The 19639-nt window shown below is 33.2% G+C and overlaps 2 protein-coding genes across 3 annotated transcripts in view; one reads left to right on the top strand and one right to left on the bottom strand.

Annotated features, from left to right (window-relative positions):
* Positions 1-7609: 7609 nt before the first annotated feature.
* Positions 7610-9465, bottom strand: atox1 (antioxidant 1 copper chaperone). The gene is made up of 4 exons (XM_059521320.1): positions 9378-9465; positions 9128-9200; positions 8340-8475; positions 7610-7849 (listed from the first exon to the last, which is right to left on the bottom strand). The coding sequence occupies exons 1-3, from the start codon at positions 9381-9383 to the stop codon at positions 8351-8353; spliced, it is 204 nt and encodes a 67-aa protein (XP_059377303.1). The 5' UTR covers positions 9384-9465; the 3' UTR covers positions 7610-7849; positions 8340-8350.
* A 1702-nt stretch (positions 9466-11167) lies between these two features.
* LOC132113522 (proton-coupled amino acid transporter 1-like) overlaps positions 11168-19639 on the top strand; it is a 40293-nt gene continuing 31821 nt past the window's right edge. Inside the window, exons 1-10 of one of the 2 annotated variants that reach the window (XM_059521319.1) lie at positions 11168-11240; positions 12797-12906; positions 13684-13795; positions 13875-13965; positions 15475-15563; positions 15891-15980; positions 16395-16479; positions 16938-17156; positions 18589-18687; positions 18790-18956. In XM_059521319.1, coding sequence (XP_059377302.1) covers positions 12879-12906; positions 13684-13795; positions 13875-13965; positions 15475-15563; positions 15891-15980; positions 16395-16479; positions 16938-17156; positions 18589-18687; positions 18790-18956 — 980 coding nt within the window. In that variant the 5' untranslated portion in view covers positions 11168-11240; positions 12797-12878. Of the gene's footprint in view, positions 11373-12796; positions 12907-13683; positions 13796-13874; positions 13966-15474; positions 15564-15890; positions 15981-16394; positions 16480-16937; positions 17157-18588; positions 18688-18789; positions 18957-19639 lie in introns of both variants that reach the window. The other variant, XM_059521318.1, reaches the window with a different exon arrangement.

The raw sequence follows: 19639 nt of genomic DNA on the forward strand, positions 1-19639 counted from the left end.
TGTTGATATCAAAAATTGACACCCTGGGAATTTTTAGTTTACAGCTTGGTTTCTAGCAAGCAGCATTAAAAAAACAAAAAAAACAACAACATCAACATATATTCAAGGTTGACATTGCTTTGAAATCTTGCCTGTTCATTGTCTTAAACATTCCTTTAAGACAAAATATCCATTACAGTGTGTGACATTGATGTGCCTTGCATCAAGATGAACACTATATTACAGAATATATATACACACACGCACACTGTATATGAAATATTAAAATAAGTTGTGTTTGTATAAAAATAGAGACATAAAAGTAGTGCCAGTTTCAGTTACTCGGATGAGGTCCACAAATAAAGTTGTAAAAACAATTAAGTATTAATTTATTAAATGCCCAATATTTGTATTATTACATTAATTTTAATATATATACATTTTTTTTGTTCAATTGTTATTTTTTTGTGCTGCCTGTGGAGAGTACATGTGTAATTAATCTCCATATGGTTTGCTATGTGCAGATTAAGCCATGGATTTAACAGCACTGTCAGTGATGCCACAAATCCATTTGCGTGTAAGATTAGATGGAATCTGTGACTATAAAGTGTCCATTTTATCTGACAGTGAAGAGATGCTGAGGTATTAAAGAAAACCGTGTTGTGGTGAGAACTCTGTATGGGTGAAGATGCAGAAGGCAGAAGTGCATACTAGACAAAATACAATAGCGCTTCCTTTGTATCCCTTTGATCTTTTTCTCTACAGATGGACGGATAGACGTGGATGGAAAACATCAGGAAGATGGTGAGCTGACAGATGGAGCAAATGGTCTGGATAGTAAGCAGGCTGTGCTTGTGTGATTATTGAGTTGTTAGGTCTTGTTCTAGATCTGCTGGTTACAGTGACCTGGTGACGAGAGGCTAAAAGCTGGTTAAAGCTTAGAAATTAAGTTCAGGGGCCAGTTGCATAAATTAGCCTCTAAAGCCTCTAAGTCAGTGAAAGTTTGACCACCTAGCAGTTAGCCAAAGGGTAATCAGTCTTATTTTTGGTTTCAACTTAGACTAGCCTTAAAGAAAAATGAAATAAAGAAATAGCTGACTAACTTTTAAGACTGATCTTAAGCTTTTATACAACCGGCCCCAGGGTGTACTTAAATTCATAGAAATCGAACAAGCACATGCACAGGGCTTGGATAACATGCTGTCATAAAAAAAAAAAAAAATAAAAAAAAAAAAAACATCTTTAATGTTGATAATCATTTTGGCATCACAGGGTGATTTTTCATAATAATTTTCATTTTAACACTGAGCTTAACTCTGGGTCATCGTCATCCAAACCCCACTTTTATCTCTGGGTAAAGGTATGTTCACATTCGTAATTTAGAAATATGGTTAGCACCGCTTTTCACCCAGAGTTACTGTATGAAAACCAGCTCTGGCACATTTGTACAAAACTTGTGCTATATTATATGCTTCCAACTACAGGTGGAGAGCTGTAGTTCCAACCACATATGCTTGAGATGCAGTTCGCAAATGTTCACTTGAACTACGGTTTTATATGTTACACTTTTAGAGGTTGGACTATGTTGGTAACAACAGACTATAGTCGACTAATGATGCTTTAGGGAAACACACCCCAGCACAGTTGTTTTAAGCATAAATATTTAAAGCTGGTGGTGATTGAGGAGAGAAACAGCCCCATATGATTGTAAAGAGCTTTGGGTGTACAACAATACACAATAAAGTGCATAATTTGTTCATAAATCTGTTTATAATTATAATTTTTTTCTTATTTTTAAAAATGCTGGGCATTCTGAAGTCTGCAGATTAATTGGAAAAGGCTGTGCTGTACTGTGCTTCTGCTACATTGGATGCTTCTTACCTTGATGAGTGCATGATTGCACTTGTCTCTACCTGCATGGCATCTCCCTTTAGTCACGTCTTTCAGGCTCAAAATCTTGAGAAAAGAAGGAATTCTTTTCAATGCCCCATTTGACATTTTTCTGCAGATTTTATCCTTTGCAAAAATGTTTTACTGCTTTCAGAAGCACCAAGGCGAAAAGTCCAAATATTCTATCAAGCAGCTGTCGTTTGAGACTGGATTTGGTCAGGACTCAGTTCCCTGAAAGGATACTCAGTCCTGAAACAGTAGGAGTTCATTTATGAAGGCGTTGGTGTGAACATGGAAAGTCCTGTTTGAGCCTGTCACAAAACAGTTGTGTCTAAATTTCAGAATTTTACTTAATTTCATTCAAATCAAATTCATCAGGCAATAGATTTACACTTCATTTGTTTCATGCACTGAACTGAGCCCTGTCGAGCATTAAACAGTTTACACTCACATCTGATACAGTATCAAGACACTATGAAAGTACTAAAGAATTTGTGCTTTTCACTGAAAAAATATGTTTAATATTTATTTTCTACAGTCTGTCCTGATAAATCTGGCCGCTGCGCTGGCCAGTTAGCAGTGGCATTTACTGGTGCATTTACTACAAATCAGTTTTCATAGGCTTAGGATTTAAACGTATATGTTATTTCAAATGTATAATATTGTTATTTTTTATCATTACTGAAAAACATACAAAAAAAGTTAAAACTAGCCAATTAAAAATATGAATATACAATTTAAGCCATACAATTTATTTCAGTTATATAATGTATGTAATTATATAAACAGCCTATAGGTTATTTCTTTTTTAAAGGCTGTCTGAGAACTACTGTCATGTTTACATTTTCTGTAGCAGCTCTACTCTACCTGCTGTCTTATTAGTAAGTGTAAATTGCTGTTTGAATCTTACTTAAGTAATTTGAATTATTTACAAATGTAATATCTATTTTTTTTTTTTTGCATCTTGGAAGTAAATTAGTTGGCTATTTTCTTTGAATGCGCAAGACTTCCGATGCATTAGCGCCTGAATAAAAAGTGCAGTAAACTGTAAATCAATATATGCCCTACAAACCACTGTGCAGTGTTGGGGAAAGTTACTTTTAAAATCAATAAATAGGAAAACAAAGTAAATGGCATTAATTATTTGAAAAATAATTCACAAGAAAACATGTCTCAAATCTAGCCCAAAACTAGCCCAATTGCCATTCGAGGGGGTCCCTTGTGTTCTGGCCCTCTGGGGGTTAAAATACACATTTTTTGGTGGGGTCTATCTGCTAAAATTCACATTCCGGGGATAAACATCATGTTATTGGAGTCGCTTCAAACACGCAGAAATTAAAAACAACCCACATCAACAGTGTTAAAGTATCCCAATTCTGCAGGAAAACCACAGACTTGGCAACACTGATTTAGAGAAGGACTTAAAAAAAAAACAAGCTTCTTATTTAAAATTAAGTCGAATCAAACAAACAAAGATTCCAGTAATAACTTGCTAATGGCCTCTATTTGTGATCTGCAGCATCACACTGAAAACACAGTAAGTCTCTAACAGTGATTCATTACTTCAGAGAAATGAATGGGCTTGAGACAAAGCTCCTGCTAGCAAGCAAGGATTTACCCTGTACTGCAGATTTGTGTGGTGACACTTCATTTGTCATGCAAAAAAAGAAAAAACAAAAGAAAAAAGTGAATACTTGTCTTTGTTCAAAAAGGAGGACACTTGTCCGTGTTGTATACAGGGGTTTCCTTTCCATTCACTGATTTCTCCAACCGACAAGAACTGCTGGAGATATTTTTTGACACTTGTTACAGTTCTCCAGTCACTACACATGATCTGGATGGCTGAGCATTCCTTGCATTTTCTCTTTTCACATGCCATTCCACAAAAAACAAAAGATCAATTGTGTTGACACCACAGTAGCATGAGTGAGTTTCCATGGCAAACTTTGAAAAGAATGGCAGAAGACGGTTTTACTCGTCTTTCGGTTAATTGTTGAGTGATATGCAACTGCAATATTGCTGCATTCCATCCAGACTGGAATCAATTAAATGGTTTTGTTTAATCAGTAAATAAATAATTATCTTCTATATACAGTGCAGTTGCTAAAAATCATAAAGGACCTCAAATAGCCCCTCTTGACAGTGTTTATTTTTTTTTATATTTTAATTTTTTTTACCCCTGATGATGGCCCTGGTTCAGTACAGCTGCATTATCTGTCAGCATGTCCTGTGCTTTTATAAGCTACTCCCTTAGCAATTATACCAGCTTGAACAATAGAAAGCAAGCCTCTGGTTCACTCTTTCAGATTCTGTTCAGGTACGAACCTGTTCTGCATCAATGAGAACAATTATTACACTCACTGTTATTTTTGTGGATTTGTATTCCACACACTAGACGGTGCTGATAATGCACAAAACTGTTATTGGTATCCAGCAAACACCCATTTCTAAAGTAGATGTACAGCAGTTTTTTTTTTTCATGCTTTTTGCCTTCTTAGATGTGACGTATGTCCAGTTAACATTTAGCTCAATTGGTAGAGCACTGTGTTATCAAGCGCAAGGGGGTTCGATTCCCCGGGAACACATGATATGTAAATATTGATAGAGTCTGCTAAATGCATTCATTTAATTTCATCTAATTTAAATTATGCATTAAAAGAGAATGCAATATAAGATAACCAAGTTTGAAAGCTAAAACTTATATAGTGTTTAATTGTCTCTCCCACATTCAAATGTGTACAAAACTATATTACTATGTACAGCAGTTATGATATTAATATATCTCTGTACAGCTAGGGGTCCTTGGCCTGAAAAAGCAGCCAGATAGCAGATTTAAAGAATGCTGCCTGGAGAAATGGCTTTGTTTTGTTGACAGGGTATCATTGCCCCCTACTGGCGAACTGAGGGCAATTAAACATATCAGTGACGTTTCCTTCACAAAAATACAAAATGTACTTTTGTACTGTAGGTATATTACTCCAGTAGGAGCCAGGGCTGGACTGGGACAAAAAATCAGCCCTGGACTTCATCCAGACCGGCCCACTATGCATGTAAACATGCGCGCGCGCACACACACAAACACTACATGTCTATACATACATTAATCTGCATGTAAAATTACTGATTAGAATGTATTACTATCAAAACCAAGAAAAAACTATTAAAATAATAAACAAAGAAAATGCAAATGATTTTATCAGGCTTTATTTTAAATATCTAAAGGTCTTAATGTATGTGCTTATTATCATTCTAATAGAAATATTAATGCTAAGGGTACACAATTTCTGCTGTAACTATTTAATGTGGTGCAGCATAACACTTGTTTTTTTTTATTATATTAATTTACACAAATTACCTCTGACCTGCTTATAGTAGGCTAGTATTAAGACCACTGATCTACAGTAAACGTGATTTATAAAGATCTACAATAAAATAAAAGAGTAATTAAGACAAAGAATGTTGTGTAGTGATTTATAATTAATTTTTCTTAACATAATCAAAGGCCTTTAAAAAATACTTGAAGTAGACTGGCTTATATATTCAAATGCAGAGCTCAATGCTAGGGTTCAAAACTGTACTTGCCCTGCCAAAAATAAATACATAAATAAAAATAAAATAAAAATAAAATTGTTATTGTTTTCTTCGTAAATAAGCTGCAATCTCATCTCACAATTCCAATTTCAACACCACAATAAACACTAACTATTAAGTTCAAACATTAATGAAGACAAGTGAACAGTCAGCAATAAAATAAGAAAAAATGATCATAAATAGCACCGTTTTCAGGTATACATATATTGCATAATCAAATGTAAAATACTTCACTTAACACACACACACGCACGCACCCACAAATATACATATACATACATATATATCCTTGTTAAAGCTGTTATTCAAGAGCAGTGAGTTATTTCTCTTTGTCTTTTGTTCACATTAATGACACAGACCGACAGGTAAGGCTTCTCCCTGGCACTTTAAGGAATTTTTTTCTCAATTGATTACAAATTGAAAAAATATATCTCACATAAATGCTATAAACATACAGAGACATAGAGCATCAGCTGGTATTATTAAAGGTTAAAAATAACTAGTTAAAATTAAATATAATGCAGTTTTCATTATAACAACAATTATTTAATGACAGGTGAAAATATTATAAATATGTACTATAGTGCACATATTTAGCAAAATACTCCTTTCTTATGGTTATTTTTCTCAACTAACCTGCTATGGTCTTTAAATGACTTTCTTGAGGTAAATGTAACGTTCTGTGTCATAATTGTTCTCCTGCTGTTTTGACTGATGACTGATTGATCGATATTATTTATGAGGCATATATACATTTCGGTAAGTTGTACTGTATCTTTAAACAGAAAGTAACAGAAAGATTGGTTTACTTGAACTGAGGCGCTAAAGCGATCTGTCACGTCACATTTTCTAACGCCAAAACGGTATTGTCTGAATTTTGTAATAAAATGGACAGAACCTGAGAGCTGAGAATTTTAAACGTCATTTATATAGATCAGTGAGTGGTGGCATATTACAGCTGGAATATCCTAACTTTTTGAAACAAAACAATGCAGAAGCCTACGTGTATCATTACATTTCTGTCTCACCTCAGCAGTCAAGTCCCGCCCTGCTGACGTCTTCACTTAAATCTTTTGCCTTCCAGCAAATAATTTATTTATCTTGACACATTTGGTGGCATCTGCCTCAAGTGCTTGTCGTTTTCTGTCTCTCAACTTTCGGCCCCTCCTTTACGTTTAGATATTTTATTATTTAACATATTGAATTTCGTTGAAGTTGTAATGCGGCCGCTTTTCAAGGCTAGAACGTGATTCTGATTGGCCAGTGAGCAGTGAACACGCCACGTCACGTCTCGCATCAGCATCAGTATCATGCGGCTTCATGAGAGAGACACATAAGGCCGGAACTGGACTATACAACAATATACTTACGAATATATTTGCGATTAATAATGATTTAAAAACAAAATACATAACGCACCTGCCCAACCAGACCGCGGCCCACCGGGAATCTCCCGGTAGTCCCGATGGCCAGTATAGATGCCTGGTAGGAGCCTTAGCACTGAAGCTGAAAATTGTCTCAAAAAGTGTTTCTTCAATAAATAATAAAATTGTGAAATATTATTGCATTTTAAAATAATGGTTTTCTATTTTAATATACTTTAAAATGTAATTTATTCCTGTGATGCAGAACATTTATTCAAAATATAAATATTTTGTAACAATATACACTACCATTCAAAAGTTTGGGTTCAGTATTTATTTATTTATTTCAAGAAATTAATGCTTTTATTCCGCAAGGATTAGTTAAATTGATAAAAAGAGATAAAGACTTATACTGTAAGAAAATATTTTATTCTAAATAAATGCTGTTCTTTTTAACTTTATTTATCAAAGAATCCTGAAAAAGTATCACAGGATATATATATACGTATATATATATATATATATATATATATATATATATATATATATATATATGTGTTTCCAGTTGATAAATCAGCATATTGTAATGATTTCTGAAGGACTCCATGACACTTTCATTTTCATTTAGTTTAACTTGACGTATTAAAATAACTAAAATTGAAATTAAAATTAATAAAACAATATAAATAAAAATAAAAATATTAATAATAACTATAGTAGCATTTTAATTTAAACTATAATAACACTATTATAGCCAAACACACACAGTTTTTCTTTCCTCTCAGTGAATACAGGAACCTTTATTTTAAGTTCTAGACACTTATACAATTACAAGTATGTGTGGCAGGAAAACAACTACATTGTAAACAGTTATATTCCAACATTCTCATAATACAGATGATATAAAGCCTGGTAGCTGCTCTTCATTAGGCCCTGCTGAACCGATTTCCTTTAGTGGTCCCAAAGATATGTAATAATTTGTCTAATTTGTCCAATGAGGGAGTCCCGCTGCATCATTTTCAAACCTATTAAAACACAGTTCAAAGATCAAAGTAGAGCTTAACACAAGTCCACTTTAGGTCATTTCAAATGCTTTGTTTGTGTGTTGCAGGATCTTCATCATGAGAAGGAGGATCAGAAGAAAAATGACAATTAAAGAAAAACTAAAATCTTCACTACCTGAAGGAAAAAAAAAGGCCATGCACTCGTAAAAACAAATATATCCGGTATATTAGGGTATTAAAATATACAAAAGCAGAGACACAATTTACTTGTGCGAGCTTATCAGCAGGATGGAAACTCATCATAAAACCATTATGTTACAATTTAACATAAAAAAAAAAATCACAATACAACACAAAAACTGATCACAAAACTGAAAACTTCAGGGCTGTTCAAAGGCAAACACTATGAAACTTCTCTGATATTGAATCAAAATATATTTATATGAGGTAATGCTTCAGTTAACAACAAATGTATTAATTTGCTTATTTGTATTAAACAGCTGCTTCTCACCTTAGAATGTTTCATTTCATACCGATGTAAGTCACAGTTTTCCCAGTCTTTTTCAGTGTTTCTAGAAGGATATCCGTTCCTTTGTCTGACTCAATGAAGACCTTCTTGTTGGGCAGATCAATGTCAAACTTGACATCTGTTGAGAAACACAACTGAACAAAGAACTATGGCAAAGCACATCTACAATATATATATATATATATATTTAGAAGTGCTGTCAACCGAGTAATCGCAATTAATCGCATCCAAAATAAAAGTCTTGTTCACATTTGATATGCAATGTGCAATGTATATGCAATGTTTATATATTTAATATATTTTTAGTAGTGCTGTCAAACGATTAATCGCGATTAAATCACATCCAAAATAAAAGTTCACACAATATATGAGTGTGTACTGTGTATATTTATTATGTATATGTAAACACAAACACATGCGTGAATATATTTAAGAAAAATATGCAATGTTTATATATTAAATATATTTATATGTAATATAAATTATATGAATATAAATAAATACATGCTAATATTTTCTGAATATATACTGTATGTGTGTGCTTTTATATATACATAATAAATATACACAGCATACACACATATATTATGTAAACAAAAACTTTTATTTTGGATGCGATTAATCGTTTGAAAGCACAATTTTTTTTATTTTTTTTTTACTTTGATGCGTTTAACCAAAGTAGTTTCACTTAATTAATAAAAAAAGTTCAAATGTCTTACAGCAGGACTGTGTTGGAAGCTGTTTGAAATCTGAAAAAATAAAAAGCATACCCAGTTTTTGAAGCACTCGAGTGACCGCACCAGAGCATCCTTCACATGTCATGTCAACAAAAAACTCGTGAGTCTGTCATGAGAAAAGAAAACATCTAAAAGAGAACCAATCTCCATTCACCAGCTAGCTACAAAGCTAATTGTCTGGGGAGTTATGCTAAACAAAAAGTGATTTTGGGTGCCCAGAAATTTGCAAGAAAAATATAAACATATCTTTATGAGTTATATTGTAAATAAAATGTGAAAATACCGTCATGATCGATCAGATTGTCGCTGCAAGCTCAAATGAATGGCTTCTGTGGCACTGTTGCTGTTCAGTCAGATCAGAGCCGTTAAGTCAGATGACGCGCTGTTCAATTTAGGGACCATCTCTAAATTACTATTTTCTTACAAAGAGTTCATTGGAACTAACTAAGTAAACGTACGGTAAATAGTTTTAAATTACATTTCACAATACTCGTAATCAAACTACAGTTACTTTTTTGTTGATAACTTGATTGCATATTATTCACACAATACCAATAAATTATTCATAAATTATTTTCTTTCTCCCTAATTCTTCTTTTTTTTGTCTTTTAAATATTTCTTTTTAAATAAGCCTGTCATTTATATACATTCAGAAAGTCTTTCAATTTTGTGGAGAGTTAATCAGGTGGATATACAGCATTTGACCACTAGATTTACAAAAATCATTTCAGGTATTTAAATTTTGCATTAACTACTGATGAACATGTTAACGTTTTTTTTAATAATCACTCATTGGTTATTTAATAATGTATTACTTTGTCTTTTGAATGACCGTTGGGGCTGAACGCGTGACACGGTCAGTGAACGCTGACCTCCAGGCTGAGGTTGGTCTCTGATCAATGGATCAACACAGATTTGGGATACGAATTACATGCAAATATTTTAACACAACAATGATACCAGTGATATATCATTTAATGATGATGATTGTGTTCCAGTGACAATAGTGAACTGTGTAGTTCTACATAAATTCAATTCAATTCAAGTTTATTTGTATCGTTTTTTACGATACATATCATTGCAAAGCAACTTTACAGAAAATTACGTTTCTACAATACTTAGTAGTAGCTTATCTGTGGTGACTGTCAGTTTATGTGCATATGGCAGAAACTTTCTGAAAAATTAATTAAAGACATAGTCAAACAGACGATGAACACTATTAACAGCAATTATTATATGATGCAAATCACACTTATAGCAAAATGTGTTAGTTCTGTACGTTGATTCAGAGTTGGCGTCATCTCTGGATCCAGACTGGAGCTTTTGTAAATCCTGGTTATGGCAAAACAGAGAAACAAATAGAGATATTATTAGAGTAGCTGCTGTTCCAACCAAAAAAAAAAAATTTGTTTAACCCAGGCTAAAGAATAAGAATGCACATTTGATCAGATACAACTGCAGTCACAAATTATGAGATGCATTATTTGAATGCTTGACCAAAGCGATCTAGATTTAAACAGAGAGAGTGTGTCTGAACCCCGAACATTATAAGGAAGGCTATTCCAGAGTTAGCCTTCCCTATGGGAGCCAAATGCAAAAAAGCTCTAAATCATAATTAAAACTGCATAATGCATGAATTAACCTCGTGACATATAATTAATGCAGTTTAAAGAGCTGATACTGTCAAATGTTCCATTGCAAGAGCTCAGATGTTATCATTCTGACACAAAAATGATACACAGACGTAACCAACATACATAAAAAAGGGAGGGGGGGAGTAATTAAAATACTTAATTTTTAGAAGATCCCTTTTTTTTCGAAACGCCTTCAGCTGCCAGAAAATAAAACAATGCATTAAAATAAAATTAAATATAACAATAAAATAAAATAAAATATAAGATAAAATAAGTGTGGATTGAAGTAATACAACAGATTCCATTTGTTTTAATTATTATTTACGATGGTTTAATTTTTATCAAGGTCGCAACACTGCATGTACATACACTTTAAACGTTAAATTCTTAACTGTACGATCAGAAACAGAATTATGAGTCATGTTTGTTGGTTTGCTGAACAGAAGTGAGATCAGCTGACCGACACTTCGTCGATGGTCATGTGACTGGAGACGCGGATAAACACAATCTCGGTAGGAAAGCCTTTTCAAATCATAGCATTTCAGCTCATCTGTGCACTTCTGAGCTGTCACAGCACGTCCGGGTTCAAATATGGATTTTATGAGGTCTATATAGTATGTGTACATCGTTTAACTGTGCTTACTGTAAGTACAAATCTGTCATTTCATGTAGCACAGCTGTTGTTGTTGTTGTTACAGCACTGACTGCCGACGTCTAAAGGACATATCACTGGCTATTTATGAAATTATTGCTATTTATGATTTTACTCTTTACGGGTTATTGTCGTGATCGATGCAAACATACATGTCAGTTATTATACAGTGTTCAGGTATTCAGTATATGGCTCTTCTGTACTATATTTACCTGGTTATGCTTGGTAACCGTAGGCTTTCATTTGTTAACGTTAACGTTACTTAATATCAGTTTACATGAATTAACAATACTTCGAAACCTTTATTAATATTAGTGTGAATTGCAGTTTGTAGGCCTACTAATATATATATATTTTAAAAGCAAACATTGTTATTAGTTAATACACTAATTGAATGAATTACATGAAACAAGCAGGACAGTTTAACGTTACTAGCATCTATAAATATTAAGAAATGTTTTAAGAAATTAGTTATTTACTGTTAGGTCATGCTAGCTAATGCATGTTTTTAATAAACAAATGGGATCTTATTTATTGCATGTTTTTTTATTGCATTTTTTACTTTTTTTATTATTTATACATTTTAAGCATGTTTTTTTTATTGTTGATTAAGACTTCTGTTTAAAGCATGTTTTTATATGCAACATGTTTATTAAATAGCAAGTGAATTGCATGGTCATGGAAGGCTTTTCTTTTCCATTGATCTGTATTTCTATTGATTTGACTTTTACATACCGAGACATTAAGTAGTCAATGGGAAATGTGTTCAAGGCAAAGCAGCGGCCACTCCAAAGTCAAACATTGATTTTAGATTTGACAGGACTGAATAGAGCTGCTTTGCATTATCTTATGCACACATAACTAGCAAAATAATCAAGCTTTATTTTTTAACTTATTCACTGCTTCAGTTTATAACTACATTGTGTGCTGGTGGAGTTGCGTATTTGTAAAAGCCAAGTCTTTTTGTTGTTGTGTGTTAATGTTAGTTAGTGTTTACTGTTCAGTGGCTGAATGAGTTTGCTGTATTGTATCAGATGGTTCTGCACATGTGTGGTTTGGAATAGTTGGAACATCTTTTTGACTCGTACACCCTGTCTTCAGCTCCAAAAAACATATAGCTAGTGCTTACAGCTGACATAAAAAGCATATTTGACAATATAATTCATAATCGTTTACTCTACATGCGTAATAATACAGATGGAGGCTGTGAATGATGAAGTAGCTCTGTGAAATCCTCACAGCTGTTTTAGATATAACTAATGTTGATTGTATACTATCATTTGGCATGTTTGAAATCCTCATATTGTTTTTAGCCCCAGGAGATGATAGAGAATATAATGACGCAGAAAGGGCACATTGTGCGTCATTGGTGTGTTCTGGGAGGGCTATTAACTGTTCATTTGTCTGCGGTCACAGAGCCTGTAGATGCAGCGTCTCCGCAGGGAAGCTTTTGATCAGTGAAGCTATCAGTGGCAAATCACACTCCAGCAAATCAAGCATGGCTTCTGATATCAACTATCAGGATGGTAAACCAATTTCCTTTTCATTATGTGACACTGATGGTGACCTTTATTTTATTACATTTTATTTTATTTGATTTATTTTTATTTATTTATTTTTATTTTGTTTTTGTTTTGTTTTACTTTAGAATTTAATTTAATTAATTAATTTAATTTTTTAATTTAATTTTTTTATTTAATTTAATTTTATTTTTAATTAAATTTTATTTAATTGTATTATTTTGTGGCTAAGCTTAAGAAAAAATCTTGTTAAAAGATAATGCATAAATAAATTAACAAGCATATTGTAAAGTTTGAAGATTCTTTTTCAAAGACATTGATAAAAAGTGATCAAAAAGTGTAATGTCTCCACAAAAATATTTCTTCCGCTGCAAATCAGTATATTAGAATGATTTCTATATGTATGAATGAGATATTAATCTTTTTTATTTTAACTTTTTCTCTTTTCATTTCAATTTAGAAGTTTAAGCAATTTTTGTATTTTTTTTTTCTTCTTTTTTTAAATGTGTCTATATAGTTAACTATAATAACCCTGGACTAAAGACCGGAGTAATGATGCTTCAAATTCACCTTTGCATCCCACAAATAAATTACTTATGAAAATATATGGAAATCAGTTATTTGAAATTGTAATAATATTACTGTTTGTACACTATTTTTAATCAAATAAATGCAGCTTTGAAGAACACAAGACTTTTTTCATAAAGGTTTGAAGGGCAGCAGAAGTGTTTTTAGTTCATTGTTTAAGATTATGTGAAAGCTATATTTATGTGTTGACCCTAGGCCCAGACTTTTCCAGAAGAGATGAGAGTCCCGCTGAAGATGAGCCCATCCATTCCCCCGGTTCCCCACGACAGACAGAATACGAACGAATCGGAGGAAGAACAGGATCCTCGTAAGCACTGTGATCACCTTTTGAAACCTTCATGTTCATAGGCCTGCTTTAATTTTGAGTGAATATGTTTTTTCTTTAGGTTTTTTCAGACCTTAATTCATTTACTTAAAGGAAATATCGGTACGGGACTCCTCGGCTTGCCTCTGGCTGTCAAGAATGCAGGACTCGTGGTAGGACAGAACATTTAATTTGGAGATAAACGCTCATGATGTTATGTTCTCGAATGTTCTGGTTGCCTTTAATAAAATCATAATCATTGCTTTAAAATGTGTCTCGTTGCACGTACGCTTCTCTTTAAGATTGCTGTTGTATGAGTGTGGCAGCTGTAGTATGTACTTATCTGAACATGATCTGCTTTTGTCAATATCATGTCAGCCTTTCATTTTCGTTTCTCTCAGGTTTCTCGTAAGTCTTGTGATTTTTAAGAACTTGCACACCTAGGACACGTTTTGTTGTTGAAAACAGCTGTGTTGCTTCAAAGTGTTGTGGAAAGCATGATTTTTTTTCTCTCCAGGATTCTTTGACGAATAGAAAGTCCAAAAGAACAGCATTTATATGAACTATAAATATTTTGTGTCATTATAAATGTTTTTATTGTAGCTTCAGATCAAATCGATATGGCCTTCTTTGTGGATAATGTATTTGTTACTGACCCCAAACCTTTGAAAATAAATCATTTTAGATTTTATTCTTTCCATTTTATGCACCAAATCAAATCATGTCTCTGGTCACATTGAAGAGTAAAAGCATGCCCTTTCTCAACAATCCTCTTTTTTTTGAGGGTGGCCTCATTCATGACTGTAGCAGAGTAATGTTTAAGTCCCTAATTATAGGTATGAGCCTTAACCATCACTAGCATCTGACATGTTTAGTTTTTTTTTGAAAGCAACTAATTACTGAGTGATCACTTTCTTTGTCTTCTGTCTGTGTGTATGGCGCAGCCGCACCATTAAGGCATGCTTGTGTCATTGTTTTCAGCCTCTGAAGACCATTAAAACCTCTCTCAGCGTCAGCTGAGGACTCAACAGGACACAATCTGTCTTTCCACCTGATCAAAGATGCCACGTGTGTGGACATGTCCCTGAAGGATGCTTTCTGCTTCAATGCAAGACTTCTATATTACACTTCTGCCTTTTTCGTCAGTTGCTTTGTGTAGTTAGAGATGTAGCTGCACCGTATCATTACTATTCCTTATCATATAAAACCCTTCCTCCCAAATTGGAAATGCAGTAACCTGTCAATAAAGACATTTATGATGTTATAAATTTTCCATTTCAAATAAACTTCCTGTTTATCAAATAATCCAGAAAAAAAGGCAGTTTCCACAAAAATATGAAGCAGCACAACTGTTTTTAACATCGATAATAATAGAAATGTTTCTTGTGCAGCATATCAGAATGATTTCTGAAGATCATGTGACACTGAAGACTGGAGGAATGATGCTGAAAATACAGCTGTGCATCACAGGAATGAATTACACTTTAAATGAGATAATTAGATCAGTTCTAATCAGTAGAAGAGCCATGACCGACATGTTGAGTGCCATGCTAAAGCACAAGATTTCAGACTGTTCCTGGTGGGCTGTGTTTGAAATCCATGTTCTTTAAAAGACTTGATGTTGTAGTTGATTAAATGCTTTCTCAATGGTCTGATGCTCTCTGTCTCTTCTCTTTCTGCAGCTGGGGCCTTTGAGTCTTCTGGTTATGGGTATCGTGGCTGTTCACTGCATGAACCTCCTCGTGAAATGTGCACATCATTTAAGTGCAAAGTAAGAATAAACAGCTTGAATGTGTTCTGTTTTTTTATCTGTTTTTTGTTTTTATTCTGTCACGGTTTAGTGTAGGTTCCTTTATCATTATCATTAGGCCTACATAGTTATAGGGAGATATTTATTAATCTCTGTTCATTTACCTATCTGTTTATTTGTATATTTATTTATTTATCTATCCATTCATATATATATATATATATTCATCCACCCATGGTCTAGTCATTAATTTATGTGTTTGATTGTTCAGTTTGATTGTTCTTGTGTGTCTGTAGGCAGTAGACCGTTAAAGCACACATTTGTTTTAATGAAATATTGTCTCATAAGGATGGGCAAGCCCTTTCTTTCTTACGGAGATGCGGTGGAGTATGGCATGGAGAACGTGTCGTGGCTGAGCAGACACTCTCTGTGGGGAAGGTACAGTAACTGAACGTCTGTCTGTTTTCAGTGCTAACAGAGCAGTTTTTAAGTTCAGCAGTATGTTAAAGTTGACTTGACACTTTCTGCTGTTCTCAGCATGATCTTTAACCATTTGTCAAATGACTCTCTGGGGACCTGATCTCTGTGCTACGTCACCGTTCCACATCTTGCACATGATGATAGCACACATACATCACCCATGCATCTGATAATCTGAAGATGTTATTAAGTATTAATAAAAAAATAAAATAAAAATAGAAATTTTACTGATCTTTGAACGGTAATGTATGTGTGATTAGAGGGCAGTTTGTCTAAATGGCAGGATTTGTGACATTTAGATTGTGTAATTACCCAAAATAATAGTTTGAGCTATAGCTGAACAATGATTTGTGTTTTGTTTTTGGCTTTCAGGCGTATTGTGAATCTGTTCCTCAACATAACCCAGCTGGGCTTCTGCTGCGTTTACTTTGTGTTCCTCAGCGACAATGTCAAACAGGTAAGAGAGCTAGAAATATGGAAGAAGAGACTTTTTTCAGATTTCAATAAAGGCTTTGCTCACATTAAAATAATACTCTGCGTGAATTGCAAACAGCATAATGTCCTTTATTGTCATAGAAAAAAATAAAAATCCAGATAAAGCAGTAGTGTTCACGTAGGTCGAACATACAATCTGCTAGATTTAATTCACAGTGAACATAACCTTTAAAAAAATAATATATGTTTCTTTTAGATCAGTAAATGCAACAGAAACACTTGTGAGCAACTGTTTTAACTCACCACAAGAGGGCAGCATTGCTCTTTAGTGCTTTAGTTCCAAAGTTTGCTTCCCCCAACAAAAACATGTTCTTCCTTTCTATAATTTGAACTTACACATAAGTAAAATTCTCTGTTAGGGTGTTAAAAGAGCATCGTTACTTCCTTTAAAGAATCTTTCCATTTGCTTGCATGTTGTAGGTGGTTGAGACTGCAAACGGGACGACCGGGAACTGTCACAACAACGAAACCGCAGTGATTGTCCCCGGCTATGACTCTCGCCTCTACATGCTCTTCTTCCTGCCCTTTATCATCGTGTTGGTGTTCATCCGCAACCTCAAGTACTTGGCTCCTCTCTCGTTTGTAGCAAACATTTCCATGTGCATCAGCCTGGTCCTCATATACTACTACTGTCTGACGGTAAGACACACTTCAACTGGTAAAGGCTTTCAGTATGTGGCCTGAATTACTAACAAGTTACGTTTCATATATTGCATCATTATTTATAGTGATTTAGTGTCATGTATGATACTGTATCATCCTGAGTGGACCAAAAAGTATTTGCACAAGTCACACTATAAATGAATAGCCTGTAGTGTATTCATATATAATATATAAAACACTATATATGCATTAGAAAACAAAATATTAAACACAGTTTTGTTTATTTTAAACACACATGTAGCACAGATACACTTTTCAAACGGAATGTTTAAAATGATACAACAATAGATCCTTTGCTAAAAGCAATCGTCAGGACCAAGGGCTCTCCGGGTCTCAGAGGTTATTGATGAAGAGTTAAGTGTCGATGACAGGTTTCAGTGTTGTTTTTTAGAGCCCATTTCATATTGAACAGCTTTAAATGCTTTAAATCGGACCCTCCTCCTGTAATCGGCAAGGCAGCTACTGAGAAACAAGCAAGAAGGTAACAGAATTTTTCAGTGAGGAAAGAAAATCGTCTTTCTTTGTCTAGCTGGTTCGAGATTGCAAATTGGTTTGTTGTTTTTGTAAAGAGTCAAGGGTTTCAAAAATGCTTACATGGCTGGACATAAAGCATTTCCTCTAAATGCATCTTGAACCAACACATACAATCACTGTAAATTAATACTGTGAATTGTAGTCAACATTTCTGCTCAAAATATTTTTTTTAAAGATCTGATTTATGCAATGTGTTTTAAGTATCGAGACTTTGTAAATATTATATTTCTATTATATAATATTTTTATAACAAAATTTGACAAATGTAAATAAATATTTGCAAGATATAATTAATAATAAATATTTATATATAATATTATGACGTTTTAACAATACCGTACAAACTTTGGGGTCATTAAGATTATTGTTTATTTATTTTTGTAAGAAATAAAAACTTTTAAAGGTGCATTAAATTTATCAAATGACAGTAAAGACTTTCTAAAATTAATATTTCTATTTAAAGTGAATGCTGTTCTATTAATAAAAAAAAATGTATCATGGTTTACTGAAAAATATGAAAGCACAACTGTTTTCAACATTGATAATAATTGATAATACATTGAAATGTTTCTTTCTGAAGGAACTTGATACTGAAGCCTGGAGTAATGATGCTGAAAAAAAACACAGCTTTGATCACAGAAATAAATTATATTTTCAAATATATTCAAATAGAAACGGGTTATTTTAAACAACAAAAATTTTGATCAAGTAAATGCAGCAGAAAAAAAGATAAAATGTTAAATAGAAGCATTTTCATAATCTCAGACTTTGTGAGTCCACTATATATCCATGTAACCTTTATTTATTTATATATATATATATATTTTAACATTTAAAATGTTTTTTTTTTTCTGTTTCTTCTTTGCTTTATCAGAATATCCCATACCCTATCAACCTCCCGCTGGCAGGAAGAGCAGTTGACTATCCTCTCTTCTTTGGAACAGCAATATTCGCCTTTGAGGGAATTGGAGTTGTACGTTTTTCTTTTGCTCTGATATTTTGTTTGCCACCACAGAAAAATTCTTCAAGTGAAAAAAGTTGATTTTAAAAAGGTGTCATACTCAATCTTCATCAGGTGCTCCCACTTGAGAATAAGATGCAGAATCCCAGAGATTTCCCCAGGGTCCTGTATCTGGGCATGGGCATCGTCACCACCCTCTACATCTCTCTGGGCACCATTGGCTACATTGGCTTCGGAGAGCATATCCGGGGCAGCATCACTTTAAACTTACCATTGTGCTGGTGAGTGCCTGGAGAGCTTTAATGTTGAATATGATGATTATTATGAAAAACTGAAATTATACAAGATATTATAAAAATATAATGCATAAAAGCTATCCTGATTTTTAGGATGGACATGAGACTAATAACCATGCACTATCATGCAAATTGTTTTAAATTTAAATAAATTATGTTCTTTGAACTTTCTATTCATCTAAGAATCCTGAAAAAATAGCATGGTTTCCACAAACATATGAAGCAGCACAACTGTTTTCAGCATTGATCATAATAATAAATATTTATTAATATAAGCATATTAGAATGATTTCTGAAGGCTCATGTCACACTGAAGACTGGAGTAATAATGCTGAAAATTCAGCTTTGTCATCACAGAAATAAATTACATTATAAAAAATATTCAAGTAGAAAACAGTTATTTTAAACTGTAATAATATTTCACAAGATTACTGTTTTTATTTCTGTTTTACTGAAGACTGGAGTGTTGATGCAGAAAAATGAATTTTTAAAATGAATAAACGTAAATAAATATTTTAAATATTAATAATATTTCACAATATTACTTTTTTACTGTATTTTTGATAAGTTAATATTTTGATAAAAATATTGTAATAGTGTAAGTTATAAAAGTGCACAATAATAAACATTGTAATAATATTCATAGTATTTTTATATCTATTTTTTAT

Source organism: Carassius carassius, chromosome 33, assembly GCF_963082965.1.
Source record: "Carassius carassius chromosome 33, fCarCar2.1, whole genome shotgun sequence".
Classification (NCBI taxonomy): domain Eukaryota; kingdom Metazoa; phylum Chordata; class Actinopteri; order Cypriniformes; family Cyprinidae; genus Carassius; species Carassius carassius.